This window comes from Hyla sarda, chromosome 2 (genome assembly GCF_029499605.1).
Source record: "Hyla sarda isolate aHylSar1 chromosome 2, aHylSar1.hap1, whole genome shotgun sequence".
NCBI classification, from domain to species: domain Eukaryota; kingdom Metazoa; phylum Chordata; class Amphibia; order Anura; family Hylidae; genus Hyla; species Hyla sarda.
Window position 1 is genome coordinate 58,219,466 of NC_079190.1, and position 26,829 is coordinate 58,246,294.

Consider the following 26,829-nt stretch of genomic DNA (forward strand, 5'->3'; position numbering starts at 1 on the left):
AAAAATAAAAAACGCATATACTGATTTCACTTCTTCTCACATAGCCATCAGTTCTCACTTCCGCACGACATTCAATCATTCTGGCCAACACATTCCACGCGCCGGACCCGCCGCTGACGCGGCCCAGGGCCTCGGACGGCCGCCCCCCCCCCTACAGCCTGGGCCGTTCGAGTCAGTGGGGGCCTTGGTGTAGCCCGTTGTTCCTGACTTGCTTCAGCGCAACGCAACTCGACACACACGAACACTGGGTCATCCGTTACTGACACACCCAAAAAAAAAAAAAATAAGGGGAAAACTCATTTTAGCCCACCACGTCACACACTCATCACGTCAGGCACTCAGCTGCCACCCATTTTTTTCACTTATTTGTTGTCTGTCTCTGTGTATCCCCTCAGCCATGAGCCGGGTCGTGCCTATTCAGGCTCCCTTTATTCCCAGAAACTCAGGATACAGCAGGTCAGTGTTATAAGATATCAGCTAGGGTTGTTCAGGTACCATCTCGGTTTCTCACTAGCATCTAACTTTGTCTACCGGCACCCGTTACTGGCCCGGACAGGCTCTGACGCGGCATGTCACAACCATCTGACATTGAGGACACCCTCTCCGTCCCCGAGACCCCAGCAAGAGCTTCGGACCGGGGCAGCATGTCCTCCTACCGTACCTGGACAGTCCCCAAACTGATGCAGGAGCTCAGGAGGAGGGGCACCCCCTTTCCGGCCTCAGCCAAGAAAGGGGAGCTGTTCAACCTGCTGGGCACAGATCGGGCCCCCCCCGGCGAAGCAGGCAGCAGCATCGGACCAAGCGTCCAGTGCTTCACTTTCTCAGCTCCACACCATGATGAGCCAGGTGCTCACGTCAGTGTCCGGGCTCCAGGATAGACTAAAGGACATGGAACGCGCCAGGGTCACGGACACAGCCCCAGGCCCCGCTGTTCCTGTTGCTTCTACCTCTCAGGCTCCACCTTCAGGTATGCATCAGCCTCCCCGAATATTACACCCGCACACTTTATCCCGGCAGCAATTAAAAAAGACATTCTGGAGGGTAAGAATGTTAACTTGGCTCTTCTGCTGATAGCCACCACGGACATCAATGACACCAAAACCGTTGCCTGTGGCGATCTCGCTGTCACCTTCAAAAGCAAAGATGCCAGGCTTAACAGGAAACTAACAATTAACGAGTTTGTCATAGCCTTTGGGCTATATAGAGACGTCATTTGCTCAGTTAGTCCCAGTCGCAGGGAGGAACTCGATTTGTACCTCCACAAGATCGCACAAATGGCGTACAAACACGGAGGGTCCACCTTCTACGAGTACCATAAATCTTTTGCGGCTAAAGCAGCTGCTTCTTTCGAGCAATTCAACTACACGACCAACTGGGGAGCCGTTGACACTGAACTTTACTGCGAGCATTTCGCAGGTCTAAAAGCCCCCTCCTGCAGCTGGTGCGGGGTCACCACACACACCACTAATTGGTGCCCCCTGAGCAAAGACCAGGCGGAAACAAGCACCAACAGGAGCCAGAATATCTCCATAGGCCCCAGTCAGAGGAACTCTCCTGCGCTAGACAGGCTAGGTAGGCCGGTCAGGTTTCTGGGCAAGACTCAGATATGTAACAATTTCAACCTCTCTGCGTGCACCTACAGCAACTGCAAGCTTCTCCATGTGTGTTTTCTCTGTTTCCGGGCCCACCCCAGCTCCATCTGTTCCCAAAGGGGTAACCAGGCGTGACTAGGCGTGGTGCGGGTTGACGCCCTGGCCCGCATTCTAGCCAGCCACCCTGATCCCTGCTGGGTCAGATGGCTAGTTGGGGGGTTTCGTGAAGGTTTTCACACAGGGTTGGTCGCGTTGCCTCAAAGCACGCATGAATGCCTTAACCTACAGTCAGCGCTCGCCGAACCCACGGTGGTGTCAGAACTAATACAAACCGAACTTCTGAAAGGCTTCATGATCGGCCCCTTTGAAGTACCCCCTTTTTCTTGCTGGAGGGTTAGCCCGTTGGGGCTAGCCACTGGGAAGTTTTCCAATAAAAGAAGGTTAATCTATGACCTCTCCGCCCCTTACTCTTCTAACATCCCAAGCATCAATGCACTGATCCCTTCCGATAAGTTCAGTATGAAATATTCCACTATCGATCAAGCCATACAGGCCATACTACAGCTGGGCTGGGGCACGTGGCTCTCCAAAGCTGACATTACCGACGCCTTCAAACTTCTCCCCATCAAGCAAGACCTGTGGCAGTGGCATGGGGTAAAATAGGCAGGCAAGTATTACTTTGCCACTAAACTCACCTTTGGAGCCAAAAGTAGCCCCTGGCTTTTTGATCAACTAGCCACGGCCTTACACTGGGCCTTACAATATGTCTCCAACTGTCACTACACCATTCACTATCTGGACGACTTCCTGTTGCTGGAACACCCTGGTCACAGTCCCTCCAATCTCAGGTCACTGTTGAGGCTGTTCAAGGAAGTTGGGGTCCCAATCGCACCCCATAAGACCGAAGGCCCGTCCACTCAGCTCACCTTTCTAGGTATCATCTTAGACACAGAGGAAATGCAAGCCAGGCTTCCCCAGGAGAAACTGGCTAGGATCCGTGAGGTTATCCACAAAATTACAAAATGCCACACAGTATCCAGGGTGGAGCTCCAAAGCCTCCTAGGCATGATGGCCTTTGCGATGCGGACCATTCCGCAAGGTAGGTCATTCATATCCAGACTCCTGGACTTACTTCCTTCAGTTTCCGGGCAGAGGCATGTCATTCGAATCGACAGCGAGGCAATGTCAGACCTGGTCATGTGGGGTTACTTCCTGAGTAACTGGAACGGGATCTCGTTCTTTGTCCCCTCAGCCACGGAAAGATCCCCCTCGGTGGTTTCTGACGCCTGTCATCAAAGCAGCGATCTACTTGGCCTTCTACGGATTCTTGAGGCCGGGGGAGTTCACACGCTGCAGTCGAAGGTCACAGGGTCCTCTCCTGAGCCAACTATCACCTCACGGGGCAGGGTTTGCACTCACTCTGTCTTCCACCAAAACCTGTAGATGGGGAGCCACTATACGCTATTTTCCTACTTTTCACCAATGGTGTCCGGTCCTGGCCCTCACACAACTCCTTTCCACGTTCCCTGGACGGCCAGCGGACAGCCCTCTTCTGCCGGTCAATGGGTCAGCACTCTCCTCTTCACAGTTCACCAAACACGTGCGGTCCCTTGTCAGAATCCTGGGACACGAGCCTAGTTGTATTTCAGGTCACTCATTTAGGATCGGAGCAGCCTCTGCAGCGTCTAAACACAATGCCCCTGCACACGTCATCAAGAAGTTGGGGCGCTGGAATTCTGGCTGCTTCGAGCGCTACGTCCCTGACCCGTCCACTGAGATGGCGGGGGTGTTTAAAGTGTTGGCTCTGTAAATTCAAATAAAACGTAGTTGTACCCTACCTCCGACTCTTTGCCCTCTATCAGGCATACCCACGGTCGCGGTAATTGGGCACTCCTCATCCGCTAGTTTTTCCCTCTTAGGTCCTCTGGATGGTCTCCTGTTTCCAGGTCGGTAAGTACTGTCAGTATTATACAGTTTGTACAGGTCCCACTCTAGGCTCTTCGAGCCATGACCACAAGTGTTAAGCCTAATTGGCTTTATTTGTGGGAGTGGCGTGGGGTATATAACCACCCCTCTCCCACATCTGGGGGCGTGTGTTATGTTGGCGTCACCCACCCAGCCCTCCCTCATTCTCATAATTCTCACTAGGGCATGCCCTCTATCAGGCATACCCACGGTCGCGGTAATTGGGCACACCTCATCCGCTAGTTTTTCCCTCTTAGGTCCTCTGGATGGTCTCCTGTTTCCAGGTCGGTAAGTACGGTCAGTATTATACAGGTCCCACTCTAGGCTCTTCGAGCCATGACCACAAATATATATATATATATATATATATATATATATACACAATATATACTCATAGGCTAATTTATGTTATGTTACTACAAACATTAGGACTGTGTGAGGTAGCGCGTGTAAAAGCCATGCTCACATGCAGTAGGGTATGATATTTGGGTACGTTATTGATGTATATATTCTGTTCTATCACTTTCAAAGCATGCAATCCCAAAGCAATAATACAGTGTACCCTTGATCTCCTATGTGACATTGCCTTTTTTCAGTCTTATCACATTACTGATATCCATGGGTAAGTTTTCCAAGTTAATTTCATAGGTTATCTACTTGAGCCATCAAATTTATTTCTCTTATAAAAGGAGTCTTCTCGGTTACACCTAATCATTACACCACATATTTTATGCGGATTGCACATACTTTATTTTCTTTTTTATTAAATAGTTTCAATATTGTTTGGCTGTTTTTCTGTACTACATAATTGTTACTGTACATGCACAATGATGAAGTCTCAATTTGTGATGACAACACTCTATGTTCACTTTGTTAGCCTGCCCAGATTATAGCTGAAAAATTGAATAGCAGTTTAACAATTGCATTTTCAATGAACAATAAAACTAAAGCCACATCTGACATTATTTTTTCTTCATAGAATTTCCATGAGAAAATAAGCTTAAAAAATCTTACATCACTGTTTGTACAAGTACAAATAGTCATGTGAACCCTGCCTAAATCTGCAAATAATCAGAGTAAAAAAATGTTGCCATCTCCTCATGGTAGACCATCGTTATAAGATTGGTGAGGGGCTCCAGGTACCCCCCCCCCCCCCCCCCCAGACTGGCTTTTTAAAGATGCTGTGGAGCTTGTTCAGGTGTTACACTCCCTTAAATGTTTAACTCTGCTTTTGACCGATTCATGCTTGCAAATAATGTACTTTTTGTGATGGCAGTGCAAGATTATTCAGCATTGTCCCATGTGAAAATATAGAAAATGAGGGGCACTCACCGACAGGTCATTCAATGTATGGTTCCTTTACTCCATTCCACATATAAAAGTCGGTACAGAACAATCTAAACAGATGCTCAGAGCAGTGGTCTACAGCTGTTTCACGTGATCAATCATGGTTCATCAGAACTCCTATTCACTTGAATGTGAAATCAACTCAATACCTTGCATCATCACTACTAAAATAACAGCATTTCAAGTTTAAACTGATTTGAAACTCATGACAACTCATGCTTAAAGGGGTACTCCCATGCCCCAGCATTCTGTACATACTATTCAGAACGCTTGGAGTGGGCTGCTGTGGTCGTGATGTCACGGACATGCCCCCTCGTGACATCACGACGTGGCATGGCCGTGATGTCACGACCGTGGCCGTCCCCTCCAAGCGTTCTGAACAGGATGTATAGAACGCTGAGGAATGGGAGTACCCCTTTAACCCCTTAACGACAATGGATGTAAATGTACGTCATGGTGCGGTTCGACTTAGCGCACCATGACGTACATTAACACCATGTAATGACCGCGAGAATCAAACCAGTGCTTACATCATGCATGGCAGGTCCCGGCTGATGTCCGCCATTAACCCCTCAGATGCTGTGATCAATACAGATCACGGCATCTGCAGCATTGCGGCACTTAAAATGGATGATCAGTCGCCATGGGGATCCAATCATCCAGCATGTCGGCCGGAGGTCCCCTCACCTGCCTCCGGCCGTCTCCTGGGGTCTTCTGCTCTAGTCTGAGATATTGCCGATAACATTGATCAGTGCTATGCCCTGAACAGTATTGGCAATCAAATTGCTATAAATAGTCCCCTATGGGGACATTAAAAGTGAAATAAATAAATAAAATAAAAAATAAAAAAGTCATAACGCTTTCAATTTTGCACATAAAATTCCATTTGATGGCTTATTTTTTTGGGCCACCAATTCTACTTTGCTGTGACATTAGTTATTTTACCAAAAAATCCATGGCGAAACGGGGAAAAAAATTCATTGTGCGACAAAATTAAAGGAAATGTTGTAACTTTTGGGGCCTTCCGTTTCTACGCAGTGCATTTTTCGGTAAAAAATACACCTTATCTTTATTCTGTAGGTCCATATGGTTAAAACTACTTATATAGGTTTGATTTTGTCGTACTTCGGGAAAAAAATCATAACTACATGCAGGAAAATTTATACGTTAAAAATTCTCATCTTGTGACATCACAGTAATGCCCCCTCAATGCAAGTCTATGGGAGGGTGCGTGACTGCCATCACGGCCCCTCCCATAGACTTGCATTGAAGGGGCGTGAGCGTGACGTCATGAGCCTCCGGTGCTGCACCCAACGCACTAAACGAACGCAGGGTGCAGATGGGAGAATGGGGGGGGGGGGTCCCCAGTGGCAGATGTCTAGTACCCCTTTGAGTGGAAATCTTGGGTGAGTTCTCACACTTTTTTTCCCAGGACTTGACCCCTGGGGATAAGATGCCTGATCGCGGGAGTCCCGCAGCTGGGGACACCCCCTCCCGTCAGCCTGCATTGAGGGGCGGAGCGTGACGTCACACGGGGGCGGAGGCGTCACACGCCGACGACCCTGTAGTCGCCCGTAATCAGACCCGGAGTGAACACGCTCTGGGGACTGATTACAAACGGGGTGCCGTGTGCATGATCGCGGGCGTCCCCAGCTGTGGGACTCCTGCGATCAGGCATCTTATCCCCTATAGATAAGATGTCTAAGCACAGGAGAACCCCTTTAAGGTTTTTTTTTTCTAAGTGCTCTCTGATTACATGTGTCTCGGGAACTGCCCAGTTTAGAAGAGGTTTACTATGGGGATTTGCTTCTAAACTGGGCGGTTCCCGAGACACGTGTCATCAGAGAGCACTTAGACAGAAAAGAACAACCTTAACTTCAGAAGCTCATAAGTACTGAAAGGATTAAGATTTTTTTATAGAAGTAATTTACAAATCGGTTTAACTTTCTGGAGCCATTTGATCGGACGCCGATCAGACGCGACAGAGCAAGGTAAGGGGTTCTCAGCTTGTAGCCTAGCTGATCGGGACATTGCGATTTAATCGCAATAGTCCCGATCAGCCTGACTGAGCTGCCAGGAAGCGTTTACTTTCATTTTAGTCACGGCAATCAACTTTGATTGCCGCGTTTAAAGGGTTAATGGCGCGCCGCACAACAATCGGTGCTGCACGCTATTAGCCCAGGGTCCTGGCTATCGTTAGCAGTCGGGACCGACCCGGTGTAATGCGACACCGTTTTAAACACCGTTTTTTTATAAAAAGTGATTAAAAAGTAAAATATAAGCAAAAGTGGTACCAATAAAAACTAAAGATCATGGCGCAAAAAATAAGCTCTCATACCGCCCTGTATACGGAAAAGGGAGAAAGTTATAGGTGGTCAAAATAGGGCAATTTTAAACATGCTAATTTTGTTAAAGTAGTTTGACAAACTACCCCAATAAAAATGAAAAATGTCTGGTGCGGCACTGTTTCCAAAACGGAGCCTACAGCTGTTGCAAAACAACAACTCCCAGTATTGCCGGACAGCCAATGACTGTCCTGGCAGGCTGGGAGTTGTAAAACAGCTGAATGCACTCTGGTTGCAAAACTACAACCCCCAGCATGCACAAACTACGAAATGGCATGCTGAGCGTTGTAGTTGTGCCTTCTGCTGTTGCATAACAACTAACAACAACTTCCAGCCTGCCCTTGTGTGCGTCCTGTGAGTTGTTGCTTAGCAACAGCAGGAGGTCTGGCTTACCTCCTGCTGCTGCACAGTGAAGATCCGCCTGCTGCCGTCGCCGCTGCTGGGGCCCCAATCCCGATGCCGGGGACCGGTGACCCCAGCCCCAGGTGAGGGCTCCCGGCACCCGCTCTCGCCTTCCGGAACAGGGGCGGAGAACTAGTGAGATTTTTATTTCATTTGAACATTGTTTTTTCGTTTTTTTCTTTGACTAACATTATATAATGTAAAGACCTGCCACATAGTTGCATTATAGGTCAAGGCTGCCTGTGAGGACTAGAATGTTCATTTCACAAACTGTTCAGCCAATATGTACAAATATGTTGAAATTTATGGCAATTTAACTCATACCACGAACCATCCAATATTACATATTGTTCTCATATGGCATACTGACTGCCAATTGGATTATTTTTCATTACATGGTTGTGTCTTGTTTGATGTATGTGACCTTAACATTCAAAATGTTTTTTTTTTATATAAATTCACATATTTTTGTGGGTTAATCACTTTCTTTTTTGTTCCTTTGCCCATAACCCAATGGCAGCATTAAATAAACTAGGTGGTTAAGATAATATTTACAGCTGCTAGTGAAACTGCCAAGTCTTAGGAAGTTTCAGAGCGCCACGCAAAGTAAGACGTCCTGGTTATTGTTTACAAATATGCTTGGCCGATCCTTTATAATCCTGCTTCTTTCTTGTAAAGTGATCATACTTGTCTGTAATGAATTGAAATGTTTATTGGTTATTATAGGTTTATATCTGAAATAGATAACTCAGATCCTAGCTGTGAAACCCCATAGAGGCCACATTTAACACAGAGGTCCCCTTAAACCATGGTCCCCTCAGTCCTCTGTTTGAATCCCCTTGACACATTGGTGGGATGCTTAAAATGGCAGCTGGGGGCCTAGTGAATGCCCCTGCACCTGCCATCTTAGTACTTCTAGTACTGATGGTGTGGTCAGATCACAGTATGCTGTATAGCAGTCTTGTAGCATGTTGTACAAACAATCGAAAAAATATCTCGCACCCGACAGAGAAAAATATGCCCAAAGCAAGAGTTGCTGTTTTTTTTTTGTTTGTTTGCTTGTCTGTCACATGGATCAAAAGGGGGCATCTGCAGCAAAAATAGTAACCATAAAAACTACAGCTCTATAAAGTAGAATAATAAAAGAAAGGTTATGGATGTACAGCAGTCCACAGCACCCCACAAACTTTTGGGTGGCTACCAATACATGGTAAAATAAAGAGTAATAAAATGTACAACTTGTTTTGCAAAAAATAAGCCATGTCACTAGGAAGATAGATGTTATTGCTCTTTTATGGTCTATCCACACATACAGTATTCAGTGCAGATTTGATGCAAAGGGTTTTCTAGAGCAGATTTCAATGTAAAATAAATGTCTGAACACAGCTTGAAATCCTGCGCATCAAATCTGTGCATCAAATCTGCGCAGAATACTTTATGTGTGAATAGACCGTAAACCCCTTAAAGGAGTTCTCCACCCCTAGACATCACGCCCCCTCCCATAGACTTGCATTGAGGGGACAGGGTGTGACGTCACACGGGGTCGTGACGTCACGAACTTCCGTTCTGGTGTTCGGAACCCAGACCCTCCAGCACTTACGGAGCAGAAACAGGTGGATGCCACATGCCCAGTGGCGGGACCCCAGCGATCAGACATCTTATCCCCTATCCTTTGGATAGGGGATAAGATGTCTACGGGTGGAGTACCCCTTTAAGAACTGAGCCCTTTTTCACCTTAATGACTGAGCCCTTTTTTGCAATTCTGACCTCTGTCACTTTATGCATTAATAACTCTGGGATGCCTTTACCAATTATTCTGATTCCGAGATTGTTTTTTCGTGACATATTCTACTTTAACATAGTGTTAAATTTCTGTTGTTACTTGCATCCTTTCTTGGTGAAAAATTACAAAATTTCATGAAAATGAAACTTTGTAACTTTCTAACTTTGTAACTCTCTGCTTGTAAGCAAAATAGATATTCCAAATAAATGATATATTGATTCACATATACAATATGTCTACTTTATGTTGGCATCATAAAGTTGACATGTTTTTGCTTTTGGAAGACATTAGAGGGCTTCAAAATTCAAAAATTTTCAAATTTTTCACAAAAATTTCTAAATCTGAATTTTTCAGGGACCAGTTCAGTCTTGAAGTGGATTTGAGGGGCTTTCATGTTAGAAATACCCCATAAATTACCCCAGTATAAGAACTGAACCCCTCAAAATGACATTCAGAAAGTTTGTTAACCCTTTAGGTGTTTCACAGGAATAGCAGCAAAGTGCAGGAGAAAATTCTGAATCTTTATTTTTAACACTCGCATGTTCTTGCAGAGCCTTTTTTGAATTTTTACAAGGGGTAAAAGGAGAGAAATTTGTAACCCCATTTCTCTCAGGTAAGGAAATACCTCATACGTGGATGTAAAGTGCTCTGTGGGCGCAGTAGAGGGCTCAGAAGGGAAAGAGCTACGATGGGATTTTGGAGAGTGAATTTTGCTGAAATGGTTTCTGGGGGCAATGACGCATTTAGGAAGCCCCATGGTGCTAGAACAGCTAAAAAAAAAATAAAATAAAAAAAATGGTATCATATTTTGCAAACGTCACCCCTCAAGAAACGTAACAAGGGGTACAGTGAGACTTAACACCTCACAGGTGTTTGACGACTTTTCGTTAAAGTCGAATGTGTTTATAAAAATTTTTTTTTCACTAAAATGCTGTTTCCCCCCCCCCCAAATTTCTCATTTTTACAAGGGATAATAGGAGATAATTCCCCCCCCCCCAAAAAAAAAAAGGTTTAACCCCATCTCTTCTTAGTATGGAAATACCCCGTGTGTGGACGTAAAGTCCTCTGCTGCCGCTATACAATGCTCAGAAGAGAAGGAGTGGCATTGGGCTTTTCGATAGAGAATTTGTTTGGAATGGTAGTCAGGGGCCATGAGCATTTACAAAGCCCCCCTGTGGTGCCAGAACAGTGGACCCCCCCCACATGGGACCCCATTTTGGAAACTACACCCCTCACAGAATAAGGGGTTAATAACGGATTGAGTGAGCATTTACACCCCACTGGCGTTTGGCAGATCTTTGGAACAGTGGGCTGTGCAAATGAAAAATAAAATTTTTCATTTTCACGGACCACTGTTCCAAACATCTGTCAGACACCTGTGGGGCGTAAATGCTTACTGCACTCCTTATTACATTCCATGTGGGGTGTAGTTTCCAAAATGGGGTCACGTGTGTGTGTGTGTGTGTGGGGGGGGGGGGGGGGCACTGTTCTGGCACCATGGAGGCTTTCTAAACACACATGGCCTTCAATTCCGGACAAATTTTCCCTCTAAAAGCCCAATTGCTCTCCTTCTCTTCTAAGCATTGTAGTTCACCCTCAGAGCACTTTACATCCTCATATGGAGTATGTTCTTACTCAGAAAAAACGGGGTTACAAATTTTGGGGGGCTTTTTTCCTACTTTCCCTTTAAACTAAAATTAAGGGTAACACCATAATTTTTTTTTTTCCCATCCAACTTTAACGAAAATTGCTCAAACACCTGTGGGGTGTTAAGGCTCACCATACTCCTTGTTAGATTCCGTGAGGGGTGTAGTTTCCAAAATGGGGTCACACGTGGGTATTTTTTTTTTTGTGTTTATGTCAGAAACGCTGTAAAATCAGCCACCCCTGTGCAAATCACCAATTTAGGCCTCAAATGTACATTAGTGCGCTCTCACTCCTGAGCCTTGTTGTGCGTCCGCAGAGCATTTTACACTCACATATAGGGTATTTCTGTACTCAGGAGAAATTGCGTTACAAATTATGGGGGTATTTTTTTCCTTTTACCTCTTGTGAAAATAAAAGTATGATTCAACACCAGCATGTTAGTGTAAATTATTATTTTTTTACACTAACAGGCTGGTGTAGACCCCAACTTTTCCTTTTCATAAGGGGTAAAATGAGAAAAAGTCCCCTAAAATTTGTAACTCAATTGCTCCCGAGTACGGAAATACACCATATATGGCCCTAAACTGTTTCCTTGAAATACGACAGGCTTCCGAAGTGAGAGAGCGCCATGTGCATTTGAGGACTAAATTAGGGGTTGCATAGGGGTGGACATAGGGTTATTCTACGCAAGTGATTCCCAAACAGGGTGCCTCCAGCTAGTGATAAACTCCCAGCATGATTAGACAGGCAGTGGCTTTCCGGAAATGCTGGTAGTTGTTGTTTTGCAACAGCTGGAGGCTCAGTTTTGGAAACACTGCCGTACGATACATTTTTATTTGGGGGGGGAACAGTGTAAGGGGGTGTATATGTAGTGTTTTACCCTTTATTATGTGTTAGTGTAGTGTAGTGTTTTTAGGGTACATTCACACGGGCGGGGGGTTATGGTGAGCTTCCCGCTAGGCGTTTGAGCTGTGGCGGAAAATTTGCTGCAGCTCAAACTTGAAGCAGGAAACTCATTGTAAACCCGCCCATGTGAATGTACCTTGTACATTCAAATGGGGAGGGGGGGGGGGGCAAACCTCCAGGTGTTGCAAAACTACAACATCCAGCATGCACTGACAGACCGTGCATGCTGGGAGTTGTACTTTTACAACAGCTGGAGGCACACTGGTGTGAAAACCTTCAGTTAGGTTCTGTTACCTAACTCAGTATTTTCCAACCAGTGCGCCTCCAGCTGTTACAAAATGTAGTTATACAGCAGCTGGAGGACAGCAGTTTGCTGTGTGGGCATGCTGGGAGTTGAAGTTTTGCAAGATCTGAAGGGCCACAGTTTAGAGACCACTGCACTGTGATCTCCAAACTGTAGCCCTCCAGCTGTTGCAAAACTACAAATCCCAGCATGCCAAAACAGCAAACAACTGTCTGGGCATGCTGTGAGTTGTAGTTTTGCAACATCTGGAGGGCTACAGTTTATAGACCACTGTATAGTGGTCTCCAAACTGTAACCCTCCAGATGTGTCTTGGCAACTCACCGGCTTCCGTAGTCTGCAGCACGCCACACCAGGGAGCCAGCCGCATGTCATGATCGTCGCCACCGCTGATGGTAAGTGGACCTCCGGCGTCTGTCGCCGTCGGTTCCCCCGTTCTGCCTGGACTACTGTGAATGGGCAGAAAGGGGGAACCGAACTTTAACCCCGTGCCCCCGATCTGCTATTGATCAGTCGCTTCTGACCGACTAATAGCAGGGATAGGAGGAGTGGCACCCATGCCACCTAACTCCTATCCCTTCAGGGGGACATGGGGTGTCTTGGACACCCCCGATCCCCTTTATTTTCCAGGCCAACGGAGACCCGTAAGACCTGGGACCCGGAATCGCGGCGGTTTGCGGGTCTCCATTGGCCGACATGAGAAAACAGAGAAGTGCTATCAGACAGGAGAGATAGTTCATAGAAGACCAATATATGGAGGGTTAATCCAGATAATTCACCACAAGATCACCACAGTGATCCACTAATTCCCTATTTTTATTAGTTTATAATAATCCACACCAATTGAAAGATTAAAAATTCAGAGTGTCTCTCTTCCCATATGTATCAATATCCGATGAGTACCACTGTACCACAATCAATTGTAATTCTGTATGCACCTGCAGTGTGACATACAGATGAGGAAGGCCACCACAAGAATTAAAATCAGTTTACAGCCCCCCTCGACATGTTTCGCCGTTGGACACGGCTTTGTCAAGAGGTTGTAGGGCTATGTAATAAATCAGACAGGAGAGAGCACAGAGGAGTGCTACTCCATGCTCACTTACTGGACTTTGTCCATGCCTGTGCTTTAGCTTGGACAAAGCCATAGTTTTATAAGCCATGACTCTGTAAAAAGGGAAATACAATTTTCTCATAAAGTATATTAGAAAGGTTAATGTTTTGCCGAGATGTACAACATATAAAAAGTTTTTGTATCTGACAGTGCTTATTTAACTTTTTCCATTAAGAACCTATTTGGGTGTACAATAACGAGCAAATTTACATAAGATAATCCATATCTCCTATCCTGCATTTCATCGTCACTTTCACAGTGAAAGTATATTCATCTCGCCTATACAGTTGGGCAAAAAAGTATTTAGTCAGCCACCAATTGTGCAAGTTCTCCCCCTTAAAATGATGAGAGGCCTGTAATTTTCATCATATGTATACCTCAACTATGAGAGACATAATGAAAAAAAATCCATAAAATCACATTATAAATAATCCCCTATGGTGTAAAAAATAATAATAATTAGGGATGTCCCGATACCGATACTAGCCATTTACATGGTAACGGGGACTCGTTTAATGTCCCGATATCATGTCCGATACATGCTGCCACTCCACTGCCCCATTCTCCGGTCCTCCCGTCTGCCTCATCGTGTTCCTCCGGTCGCTCCGCCTCCTCCCCCATGCCCAGCGTAACGCTTCGGAGGAAGCAGAGTGACGTGAATGTCACATGCTCCTCCATAGGATGCCATGATACGGACCGAAAGGACGGAAGAACGGGGCAGTGGAGCGGTAGCACCCGACGGAGGACAGCCACAGGTGAGCTGTGTGCTGCTGCTAATGTCAACAGGGGGGCTAGCTTTCTAAAGGGAGGCTCGGCTGCTGCTGTCTAAAGGGGGCCCCTGCTGCTGTCTAAAGGGGGGCCCTGCTGCTGCTGTCTAAAGGGGGACCCAGCTGCTGCTGTCTAAAGGGGAGCCCTGCTGCTGTCTAAAGGGGGGCCATGCTGCTGTCTAAAGGGGGACCCTGCTGCTGCTGTCTAAAGGGGGACCCTGCTGCTGCTGTCTAAAGGGGGGCCCTGCTGCTGTCTAAAGGGGGGCCCTGCTGCTGTCTAAAGGGGAGCCCTGCTGCTGTCTAAAGGGGGCCCTGCTGCTGTCTAAAGGGGGTCCTTCTGCTGTCTAAACGGGGGGGGGGGCCTGCTGCTGTTTAAATGGGGGGGGCCCTGCTGCTGTCTAAACGGGGGGGGGGACCCTGCTTCTGTCTAAACGGGGGGGGCCCTGCTGCTGTCTAAACGGGGGGGGGGGCCCTGCTGCTGTCTATGGGGGGCTGCTGTCTACAGGGGCCCTGCTGCAGTCTATAGGGGGGGGCTGCTGCTAATGTCTGCAAGGGGATACTACCTACTAATAAAGACAATCTTACAGCAGAGTCACCTGCACTAACTTGAATTTATTTGTAGATAGTGCATGTGACCCGGTTTCTACCGCTGCTCACCATGTGATCATCGATCTCACCGCCAATGCATATTCCCTGTTCTGTCCAATGGAGAAGAAAGAAATCTTGACTCATACTACAGCAGCCACCTCCATTGTACACAACAAGGACCCACATATACGGTAAACAACGCCAGAAACTGCGTCACCCTGCTGTCAGATTCCCTTTAAAATTAAAGTATCGGTACTCGTACTCGGTCTTAAAAAAATGGTATCGGGACATCCCTAATAATAATAATTCCCTCCCTTAAAGTTTAATGACATCTGGGTGCTATAACCTTCACACAGCCTTTGTACTGCAAATGGTGTGTACAGCAATGTTTTTACCTAATTTTTGCAGGCTTTCATGACCCCCAAAAAATGCTTTTGTTCACAGCCACTGACAGTCGGATAGGCGTGTCGCGAGGTTTGGGATGCCCCGCTGCCGCCACGCCCACCACCTGTATGTCTCTCCTGCCGCCCCCTGAGTGCCCCTGCGCAGTGCTAGATGCAGAGAGCGTGCTTCCTCTCTGCCCCTAGTATCGGGAACTGAAGGGCACATGCGCTGAGACCTGTGTGTCAACCACACAGCAGTCCCAGAGCTGACATACTGGTGGTGGACGTGGCAGTAGCGGGGCATTGCATACCTCGTGCCACGCCTATCTGGCTGTGATCAAAAGCATTTTTGGGGGGTCATGAAAGCCTGCAATAAAATTAGGTAAAAACATTGTTGTACACACATCTGCTTATAGCATGGTTATAGCACCAAGATTTCATGACAGTTGCCCTTTAATAAAAAATGCTAATCCTTTTTCCCATTTTATCCCCAAAAAGCGTGATTTTTTATTTTTTTTTATAAACATATTTGGTATCGCCGCCTGGGTAAATGTCCAAACCATCAAAATATAATGATGATCCTGGACGGTGAACGGCATAAACGTAAAAAAATAAAAATAAATAAAAAATTGCTGCTTTTTTGTCACATATAAAAAAAAAATTATAAAACTAAAATGATATCACATATACACAATGGTGATACCGATAAAAAGTACAGATCATGGCGAAAAAGTTAGCTCTCAGAAATCCCGTATACAAAAAAATTGGAAAGTTAAGGCGGTCAAAATAGGGAAGTTTTAAACATTTTTTTTTTTTTTTTTTAAAGCAGTACAATAATAAAAAGGCATGTAATCATGGGTATCATTTTAATCGTATTAATTAGAGATGAGCGAACTTACAGTAAATTTGATTCCTCACGAACTTCTCAGCTCGGCAGTTGATGACTTTTCCTGCATAAATTAGTTCAGCTTTCAGGTGCTCCCGTGGGCTGGAAAAGGTAGATACAGTTCTAGGAAACTCTTTCCTAGGACTGTATCCACCTTTCCCAGCCCACCGGAGCACCTGAAAGGTGAACTAATTTATGCAGGAAAAGTCATCAACTGCCGAGCCGAGAAGTATGTGACGAATCGAACTTACTGTAAGTTCGCTCATCTCTAGTGTCATTACAAAGTACGAATTCGAGTAGAATACAGACATAGCACACATTTACAATCTTGTATAATGATCTGATTGCTTCTTAGCACAATATCAGAAACTAACAGGTTGTTAGTATACATTTTTGATCAAAAAGTACAAGCCCACTCGCCACATCAAGGCCACCTATTCAGAGTGGGTCCCTAATGTCCCTAGCATAAAATGGCGTAGCACCGGGCGGCGATCACCACCGCCGCGACACAGGTGCCCACAGGGGGGAGCGACCCACTGGCAGAGCGGCCCCAATGCCTCTCAAACCAGTCTATAGGCCGCACCCGCCCGCAGACACAGCGACACGGCAGCAACAGACGCCGCCCCGCACCTCACCAGTGTGAACAAGGTGTAATGGCTCACTTACCTTGCTCTCCCAGTCAGACTGGGAGGCTGCTAGGAGTGAAACGGCCCTAGTGTGGCTAATTACCACCTATATAGGTTTGGGCTGAGGGAGTGGGGAAGAGTGCAGCACATGTTAAAAAAAAAAAGAAAGGACAGAAATCACAATATGAATTTGAGTAGAATACAGACATAGCGCACATCTACAATCTTGCATAATGATCTGATTGGGTAACAATAATATTGATGCGGTGGCAGCATACACATTTAAACTCCTAACTAGGGATCGACCGATTATCGGTATGGCCGATATTATCGGCCGATAATCACAATTTTGTGCATTATCGGTATCGGCAATTACCTTGCCGATAAGCTGATAATGCCCCGCCCCCCGCACCACCCCCACCGCACCGCAACCGCCCACCCCCCCCCCCCCCCCGACCCACCGCACTGCGTCGCACCCCCCACCAAAGTGCTGGGCGGTATACCGGTATGAACGTTTGTTTTTTTCTCCCACGGTATGGATTTTTGCCCATACCGCTATACCGGTCGGGCCCCTCCCTCACCCTCCGAGTCAATAATAAAAAATTAAACTTACCCGTAATGGGGGTGGTCCAGGCCATCCATCCTTCCTGTAGTGTCCGGCGGCATTCCGGGTGGAGGGTGAACCGGTCCGGGATGTCCTTCTTCTCCGGGGGTGCTCTTCTCCACTCCGGGCACTCCACAGCCTAGTACGCTGCATAGACGGAATATCGGTATAAGTTATCGGCTATCGGCCCTAACCTCCACCGATTATCGGTATCGGCCCTAAAAAAACGACATCGGTCGATCCCTACTCCTAACAACTCTGTAGCCTTCTGCTGAAGTGAGCAGTCTACAGAATTGCCAGAAGTCCTATGCAAGTCTACTTTTGGAAATTCTATAGACTGCTTGCTTTCAAAGTAAAATACAGAGTTGCAGGAATTTTAAATGTGTATCTTGCCCCCACAACAATGTTATAGCTGCCCTTTAATCTTCCTGAAATTAAATTAAATTCTTTAGCAGCACATGTATCTGTTACGCCGAGCGCTCCGGGTCCCCGCTCCTCCCCGGAGCGCTCGCAACATCCTCGCTACGGCAGCGCCCCGGTCAGATCCACTGACCGGGTGCGCTGCGATACCGCCTCCAGCCGGGATGCGATTCGCGATGCGGGTGGCGCCCGCTCGCGATGCGCACCCCGGCTTCCGTACCTGACTCGCTCTCCCTCGGTCCTGTCCTTGCGCGCGCGGCCCCGCTCCCTAGGGCGTGCGCGCGCCGGGTCTCTGCGATTTAAAGGGCCACTGCGCCACTGATTGGCGCAGTGGTTCCAATTAGTGTCTTCACCTGTGCACTCCCTATGTATACCTCACTTCCCCTGCACTCCCTCGCCGGATCTTGTTGCCCTTGTGCCTAGTGAAAGCGTTCCCTTGTGTGTTCCTAGCCTGTGTTCCAGACCTCCTGCCGTTGCCCCTGACTACGATCCTTGCTGCCTGCCCCGACCTTCTGCTACGTCCGACCTTGCTTTTGTCTACTCCCTTGTACCGCGCCTATCTTCAGCAGTCAGAGAGGTTGAGCCGTTGCTAGTGGATACGACCTGGTTACTACCTCCGCAGCAAGACCATCCCGCTTTGCGGCGGGCTCTGGTGAACACCAGTAGTAACTTAGAACCGGTCCACTAGCACGGTCCACGCCAATCCCTCTCTGGCACAGAGGATCCACCTCCTGCCAGCCGGCATCGTGACAGTAGATCCGGCCATGGATCCCGCTGAAGTACCTCTGCCAGTTGTCGCCGACCTCACCACGGTGGTCGCCCAGCAGTCACAACAGATAGCGCAACAAGGCCACCAGCAGTCTCAACTGACCGTGATGCTACAGCAGCTACTACCACAGCTTCAGCAATCATCTCCTCCGCCAGCTCCTGCACCTCCTCCGCAGCGAGTGGCCGCTTCAGGCCTACGACTATCCTTGCCGGATAAATTTGATGGGGACTCTAAGTTTTGCCGTGGCTTTCTTTCACAATGTTCCCTGCACTTGGAGATGATGTCGGACCAGTTTCCTACTGAAAGGTCTAAGGTGGCTTTCGTAGTCAGCCTTCTGTCTGGAAAAGCTCTGTCATGGGCCACACCGCTCTGGGACCGCAATGACCCCGTCACTGCCTCTGTACACTCCTTCTTCTCGGAAATTCGTAGTGTCTTTGAGGAAACTGCCCGAGCCTCTTCTGCTGAGACTGCCCTGCTGAACCTGGTCCAGGGTAATTCTTCCGTTGGCGAGTACGCCATACAATTCCGTACTCTTGCTTCTGAACTATCCTGGAATAATGAGGCCCTCTGCGCGACCTTTAAAAAAGGCCTATCCAGCAACATTAAAGATGTTCTGGCCGCACGAGAAATTCCTGCTAATCTACATGAACTCATTCATCTTGCCACTCGCATTGACATGCGTTTTTCCGAAAGGCGTCAGGAGCTCCGCCAGGATATGGACTTTGTTCGCACGAGGCGTTTTTTCTCCCCGGCTCCTCTCTCCTCTGGTCCTCTGCAATCCGTTCCTGTGCCTCCCGCCGTGGAGGCTATGCAAGTTGACCGGTCTCGCCTGACACCTCAAGAGAGGACACGACGCCGCATGGAGAATCTCTGCCTGTACTGTGCCGGTACCGAACACTTCCTGAAGGATTGTCCTATCCGTCCTCCCCGCCTGGAAAGACGCACGCTGACTCCGCACAAAGGTGAGACAGTCCTTGATGTCAACTCTGCTTCTCCACGTCTTACTGTGCCTGTGCGGATATCTGCATCTACCTTCTCCTTCTCTACTATGGCCTTCTTGGATTCCGGATCTGCAGGAAACTTTATTTTGGCCTCTCTCATCAACAGGTTCAACATCCCGGTAACCAGTCTCGCCAGACCCCTCTACATCAATTGTGTTAACAATGAAAGATTGGACTGTACCATACGTTACCGCACGGAGCCCCTCCTAATGTGCATCGGACCTCATCATGAAAAAATTGAGTTTTTGGTCCTCCCCAATTGCACTTCCGAAATTCTCCTTGGACTACCGTGGCTTCAACGCCATTCCCCAACCCTGGATTGGTCCACAGGGGAGATCAAGAGCTGGGGTACCTCTTGTTTCAAGGACTGCCTTAAACCGGTTCCCAGTACTCCCTGCCGTGACCCTGTGGTTCCCCCTGTAACCGGTCTCCCTAAGGCCTATATGGACTATGCTGACGTATTTTGCAAGAAACAAGCTGAGACTCTACCTCCTCACAGGCCTTATGACTGTCCTATTGACCTCCTCCCGGGCACTACTCCACCCCGGGGCAGAATTTATCCTCTGTCCGCCCCAGAGACTCTTGCTATGTCTGAGTACATCCAGGAAAATTTAAAAAAGGGGTTTATCCGCAAATCCTCCTCTCCTGCCGGAGCTGGATTTTTCTTTGTGTCCAAAAAAGATGGCTCCCTACGTCCTTGCATTGACTACCGCGGACTTAATAAAATCACGGTAAAGAACCGCTACCCTCTACCTCTTATCTCTGAACTCTTTGATCGCCTCCAAGGTGCCCACATCTTTACCAAACTGGACTTAAGAGGTGCTTATAATCTCATCCGCATCAGGGAGGGGGACGAATGGAAAACGGCATTTAACACTAGAGATGGACACTTTGAGTATCTGGTCATGCCCTTTGGCCTGTGCAACGCCCCTGCCGTCTTCCAAGACTTTGTTAATGAAATTTTTCGTGATCTCTTATATTCCTGTGTTGTTGTGTATCTGGACGATATTCTGATTTTTTCTGCCAACCTAGAAGAACACCGCCAGCATGTCCGCATGGTTCTTCAGAGACTTCGAGACAATCAACTTTATGCCAAAATGGAGAAATGTCTGTTTGAATGTCAATCTCTTCCTTTCCTAGGATACTTGGTCTCTGGCCAGGGACTACAAATGGACCCAGACAAACTCTCTGCCGTCTTAGATTGGCCACGCCCCTCCGGACTCCGTGCTATCCAACGTTTTTTGGGGTCCGCCAATTATTACAGACAATTTATTCCACATTTTTCCACCATTGTGGCTCCTATCGTGGCTTTAACCAAGAAGAATGCCAATCCTAAGTCATGGCCTTCTCAAGCGGAAGACGCCTTTAAACGGCTCAAGTCTGCCTTTTCTTCTGCTCCCGTGCTCTCCAGACCTGACCCATCTAAACCCTTCCTATTGGAGGTTGATGCCTCCTCAGTAGGAGCTGGAGCGGTTCTTCTACAAAAAAATTCTTCTGGGCATGCTGTTACTTGTGGTTTTTTTTCTAGGACCTTCTCTCCGGCGGAGAGGAACTACTCCATCGGGGATCGAGAGCTACTGGCCATTAAATTAGCACTTGAGGAATGGAGGCATCTGCTGGAGGGATCAAAATTTCCAGTTATTATTTACACCGATCACAAGAATCTCTCCTATCTCCAGTCTGCCCAACGGCTGAACCCTCGCCAGGCCAGGTGGTCTTTGTTCTTTGCCCGGTTTAATTTTGAAATTCACTTTCGCCCTGCCGATAAGAACATTAGGGCCGATGCTCTCTCTCGTTCCTCGGATGCCTCGGAAGTAGAGCTCTCTCCGCAACACATCATTCCTCCTGACTGCCTGATCTCCACTTCTCCAGCCTCCATCAGGCAAACTCCTCCAGGGAAGACCTTCGTTTCTCCACGCCAACGCCTCGGAATCCTCAAATGGGGTCACTCTTCCCATCTCGCAGGCCATGCGGGCATCAAGAAATCCTTGCAACTCATCTCTCGTTTCTATTGGTGGCCGACTCTGGAAGCGGATGTTGTTGATTTTGTGCGGGCCTGCACTGTCTGTGCCCGGGATAAGACTCCTCGCCAGAAGCCTGCTGGTCTTCTTCATCCTCTGCCTGTCCCCGAACAGCCTTGGTCTCTGATTGGTATGGACTTTATTACAGACTTACCCCCATCCCGTGGCAACACTGTTGTTTGGGTGGTCGTTGATCGATTTTCCAAGATGGCACATTTTATTCCTCTTCCTGGTCTTCCTTCAGCGCCTCAGTTGGCAAAACAATTTTTTGTACACATTTTTCGTCTTCACGGGTTGCCCACGCAGATCGTCTCGGATAGAGGCGTCCAATTCGTGTCAAAATTCTGGAGGGCTCTCTGTAAACAACTCAAGATTAAATTAAACTTTTCTTCTGCTTATCATCCTCAATCCAATGGGCAAGTAGAAAGAATTAACCAGGTCCTGGGTGATTATTTACGGCATTTTGTTTCCTCCCGCCAGGATGACTGGGCAGATCTTCTTCCATGGGCCGAATTCTCGTACAACTTCAGAGTCTCTGAATCTTCTTCCAAATCCCCATTTTTCGTGGTGTACGGCCGTCACCCTCTTCCCCCCCCCTCCCTACTCCCTTGCCCTCTGGTTTGCCCGCTGTGGATGAAATAACTCGTGATCTTTCCACCATATGGAAAGAGACCCAAAATTCTCTCTTACAGGCTTCATCACGCATGAAGAAGTTTGCTGATAAGAAAAGAAGAGCTCCCCCCATTTTTTCTCCCGGAGACAAGGTATGGCTCTCCGCTAAATATGTCCGCTTCCGTGTTCCCAGCTACAAATTGGGACCACGCTATATTGGTCCTTTCAAAATCTTGTGCCAAATTAATCCTGTCTCTTACAAACTTCTTCTTCCTCCTTCTCTTCGTATTCCTAATGCCTTTCATGTCTCTCTTCTTAAACCACTCATCATCAACCGTTTCTCTCCCAAACTTATTTCTCCTACTCCTGTCTCCGGTTCTTCAGACATCTTCTCCGTAAAGGAGATACTGGCCTCCAAAAAGGTCAGAGGTAAAACTTTTTTTTTAGTGGACTGGGAGGGCTGTGGTCCTGAAGAGAGATCCTGGGAACCTGAGGACAATATCCTAGATAAAAGTCTGGTCCTCAGGTTCTCAGGCTCTAAGAAGAGGGGAGACCCAAGGGGGGGGGGTACTGTTACGCCGAGCGCTCCGGGTCCCCGCTCCTCCCCGGAGCACTCGCAACATCCTCGCTACGGCAGCGCCCCGGTCAGATCCACTGACCGGGTGCGCTGCGATACCGCCTCCAGCCGGGATGCGATTCGCGATGCGGGTGGGGCCCGCTCGCGATGCGCACCACGGCTTCCGTACCTGACTCGCTCTCCCTCGGTCCTGTCCCGGCGCGCGCGGCCCCGCTCCCTAGGGCGCGCGCGCGCCGGGTCTCTGCGATTTAAAGGGCCACTGCGCCACTGATTGGCGCAGTGGTTCCAATTAGTGTCTTCACCTGTGCACTCCCTATGTATACCTCACTTCCCCTGCACTCCCTCGCCGGATCTTGTTGCCCTTGTGCCTAGTGAAAGCGTTCCCTTGTGTGTTCCTAGCCTGTGTTCCAGACCTCCTGCCGTTGCCCCTGACTACGATCCTTGCTGCCTGCCCCGACCTTCTGCTACGTCCGACCTTGCTTTTGTCTACTCCCTTGTACCGCGCCTATCTTCAGCAGTCAGAGAGGTTGAGCCATTGCTAGTGGATACGACCTGGTTACTACCGCCGCAGCAAGACCATCCCGCTTTGCGGCGGGCTCTGGTGAACACCAGTAGTAACTTAGAACCGGTCCACTAGCACGGTCCACGCCAATCCCTCTCTGGCACAGAGGATCCACCTCCTGCCAGCCGGCATCGTGACAGTATCATACAGATTGACTCTGACATATCCTGTTTTAAAAAAGTGTCATATTAGAAAAATGCATAAACAGTCTACAAAAACATCCTGGTTCTTACCTTGTACAGGTAGCCCAAATTTCTTAAATGGCAATTTATAATAATCTGAAGACTGATGTATGAATTCTATTGGTTTGCTTGATTGTAAGACAGGATCTTCAAATGCATAGTTATTTTAATCAGATATTATCTCAACTTCTTCCACACATAGGGGATTATAAATGTTTTAATATAAAAGTGTGGCAGACATCAAAATGTAGAATGTAATCTATAGAATTGTATTGCTTATTTTAGAAATAACCCAACAATTGTATCTAATTTAAAAAAATTATAATATTCCAAGAAACATTTTTTTTTCCGTCTTAACATATGTGTTTCTGCACTGCTGAGATCAAAGTGACCCTGAAGCACAGCTCTTTGCCTTCCACGCTCCTAATGTGTTTTTCTACAGAGAGGTAATCGCACAGTGCCTTGGCCCATTCAAGAGGCAGTTATTACAACTTACAGAAATAGTAAATGAAGTGCCATAAATGCACTTGACATGAAGCAGTAGTTCGCCTGTGTAAAGTTTCACCCTAGGTTAAAAATATATGTACAATCGGTGCACTAAGTAATCTAGAACATCAGATATCTTCTGGATGACGTTTCAAAACAAGAATTTTGAAAGCAGGTGAAAGCAACTCAAAAGTAGAAGTACAAGAAAGAATAATGTGTTCTCATAAAACAAATGGTTAACTATGGAGCTAATAATCAGCTTTTTATACCTAGGAAAACAGATAATAAACCAGATGTCATGAAGAACGTTAACATGCAGACTGTCCCTATTTTGTGACTAAAAACACCACAGAATCCATCTGAGCTAACATGGGGAGGACTACAAAATAGTAACTCTGCAGAATTATTACAATTTTGCCGGTTATGTTAATCAGAGTTGCAACTTTATGGTTAAGTGGGGACCATTTGCTTTGGAATGATCAATATCATTTTCCTGCAATGAGCAGTCACTCCTCAACATGTTATGTGACTTCTTATGATCAGTTAGTTAGTGTCCCCCCTTCTTGCTGTGTCAGTTATTAGTGTTCCCTCAAAAGATTTTGTGATTCTCTCTGTTCCTAGAAAAGCTGGATGACAACCAGCATGGCTGTCACAATGTGTGTCATTCAGCTTTTTCAGACTTCTGAATCTGTTACAAAGAAGAAAAAACAAAGACCGGAAGCCGGAACTTTGTGTATTAGCCAGGGACAAAGTACAGATAGATACACACAGGATAAACAGGCATCTCTATAAGATGGCTGTTCACTTTGTGTAAGTGATAATTGTGCTTATCACCCCAGATTCCAAGTGGGGTTCTAGATGTAGAGTAGCTGCTTTGCTGTAAGGTCTCGGGAAAAGGGGAAATTTGGTCTGTAGTATAGCAGGAGACTAAAGAGGGGGAAAAAAAAAAAAACTTTGTTCCAAGCATTGCTGACTCATTAATGGGGAGACCCAGGATATCAAAATAGCCCTTGGTAGGACTTATTTGTTTATTTAAAATGCAAAAGTAAAAGCAAAATTATGCGTTTTGGGGCCACCACGGAGTCTCCCCATTGATGAGTCAGCAGCACCTGGAACCAAGGTTTTTTTTCCCCTTCTTACTCTCCTGCCAGACTCATCAATGGCTGAGAAGCTGATAAGCCATTCAGAAGTCTGAGAAAACTGAATCACACACCACACATGGTGACATTAATATCGAGAGGACAAGGGTTCACTCCAGTAGTGATCGAGCACTTCGGTGTTCTCCATCTGCTCCCATCTAATCCTTATGTTTCTTTATTCCCCAGATACTCTGTTCACAACGATCCAGCATTGTTCCTTCTCACACTTCTCTTTTCTATGCGTGAGAAATTAATGTTGCCACCCGGGTGTACCTCTCAACATGCACCACAAGGGACGATCCCAATTGGTTGTTGGCGGAATGTGAGAAATTTGAGCTGATAAGCAAGTGGCTGTGACAAGAATAGACGAGATCTCAGATGCCTGCACCCCTGGCATTTGTCAATGGATTTTTTTCCCTTTTAATGTAGTTAATGGGGTTATCCAGTCAAAACATTCATTTTAATATAGTTAATGGGGTTATCCAGTCAAAAAATTCATTTTAAAATATTTAAAAAAAAAAAAAAAAAAGCTCATGTCCATAGAGTGAGGCTCCATTTTCTGTTGCTTCTGGATTGGGGATATGAGTTAGCATGCCTACTCATCCAATCAGCAGCTGCAGTGGTGGTCAGACTCACTGATTTATTAAGCAGGCATGTGACATTATGTCCCCGAACTGGAGGCACCAGACAGCAGGTACCGTAGCTCCATGATAGCGGCACAGGAGCAACAAAGGCAATATATTTTTTACTTAACCCCTCCCTAACCAGATTATCACATGGGTGTGGTTGCACTGCGGCGGCCATTGTTACTGTGATGCTTTTGTCTGTGGGGTGGTGTGGCCCGGAGCCAGATGCTTGGTTGGGCAGCAGGCAGTGGGGCTGCCTGGCCACTGGGTCGCTCCGCCTGTAAGCATGGTGTTGTGGTGGTGGTGGCCGCTGCCTGAGGGACCCACTCTAAATAGGTGGCCTTGACGTGGTGAGTGGGCTTGTACTTTTTGATTAAAATGTATACTAACAACCTGTTAGTTTTAATTTATGCTGAGTAGCAAGTAGATCAAAATATACATTGTGGATGTGCGGCTGTGTTTCTTCTCTATTTTTGTTTTACAATTGTAGTCTGTCCCCTCTTTCATAGCCAGCACTCTGCTCCACCCATTTGACCCAGGCGTTTTTAATTAGTAGAAGACTGCATAAGGGTTTCCTCCTTGCATTCTCCCAGCCCTCTGGCAGGGAGCACTTGGTAGGCATTCACATTGGTGTGGTTGCACTGCAGTGGTCATTGTTACTGTGAAGCTTTGTCTTTGAGGTGGTGTGGCCCGGAGCCAGGGACTTGGTCGGGCAGCATTGGGGCTGACTGGCCACTGGGTCTCTCCCCCCTGTGGGCATGGTTTTGCGGTGGTGGTGGCTGCTGCCCAGCGCTACGCCAATGTTGGGTTAGGTACCCACTCTAAATAGGTGGCCTTGACGTGGTGAGTGGGCTTCTACTTTTTGATCAATATGTATACTAACAACCTGTTAGTGTTTGAATTTATGCTGAGAATCAAGTAGATCAAAATACAAATTGTGGATGTGTGACTGTGTTTCTTTTTTCTCTATTTTTGTTTAACCAGATTTTAAAATGAACAATTTGCCTTGAAGACCCCCGAAAAAACTATTGTCCCTTAGAAGTATTTCTTCTCACAGAGACTATCGAGCCTTATGGCAGCATAAGGATTGTCCAGATGATTATATTGCCGACTTACTTACAATCCATTCGCATCTTGTTTTCATGCTCTGGCAGCCAAATTCGGGGGGAGCATTTTT

At 47.1% G+C, this 26,829-nt stretch overlaps 1 protein-coding gene across 2 annotated transcripts in view; it reads left to right on the forward strand.

Moving 5' to 3' along the window:
• Positions 1-26,829, forward strand: part of B3GLCT (beta 3-glucosyltransferase) — a 540,453-nt gene that overhangs the window by 220,649 nt on the left and 292,975 nt on the right. The window contains exons 1-2 of one of the 2 annotated variants that reach the window (XM_056561871.1): positions 7,671-7,786; positions 25,213-25,419. The exons of the other annotated variant lie outside the window; for it this stretch is intronic. Coding sequence (XP_056417846.1) covers positions 25,405-25,419 — 15 coding nt within the window. The 5' untranslated portion in view covers positions 7,671-7,786; positions 25,213-25,404. Of the gene's footprint in view, positions 1-7,670; positions 7,787-25,212; positions 25,420-26,829 lie in introns of those variants that run through there. 2 annotated transcript variants of the gene reach the window in all.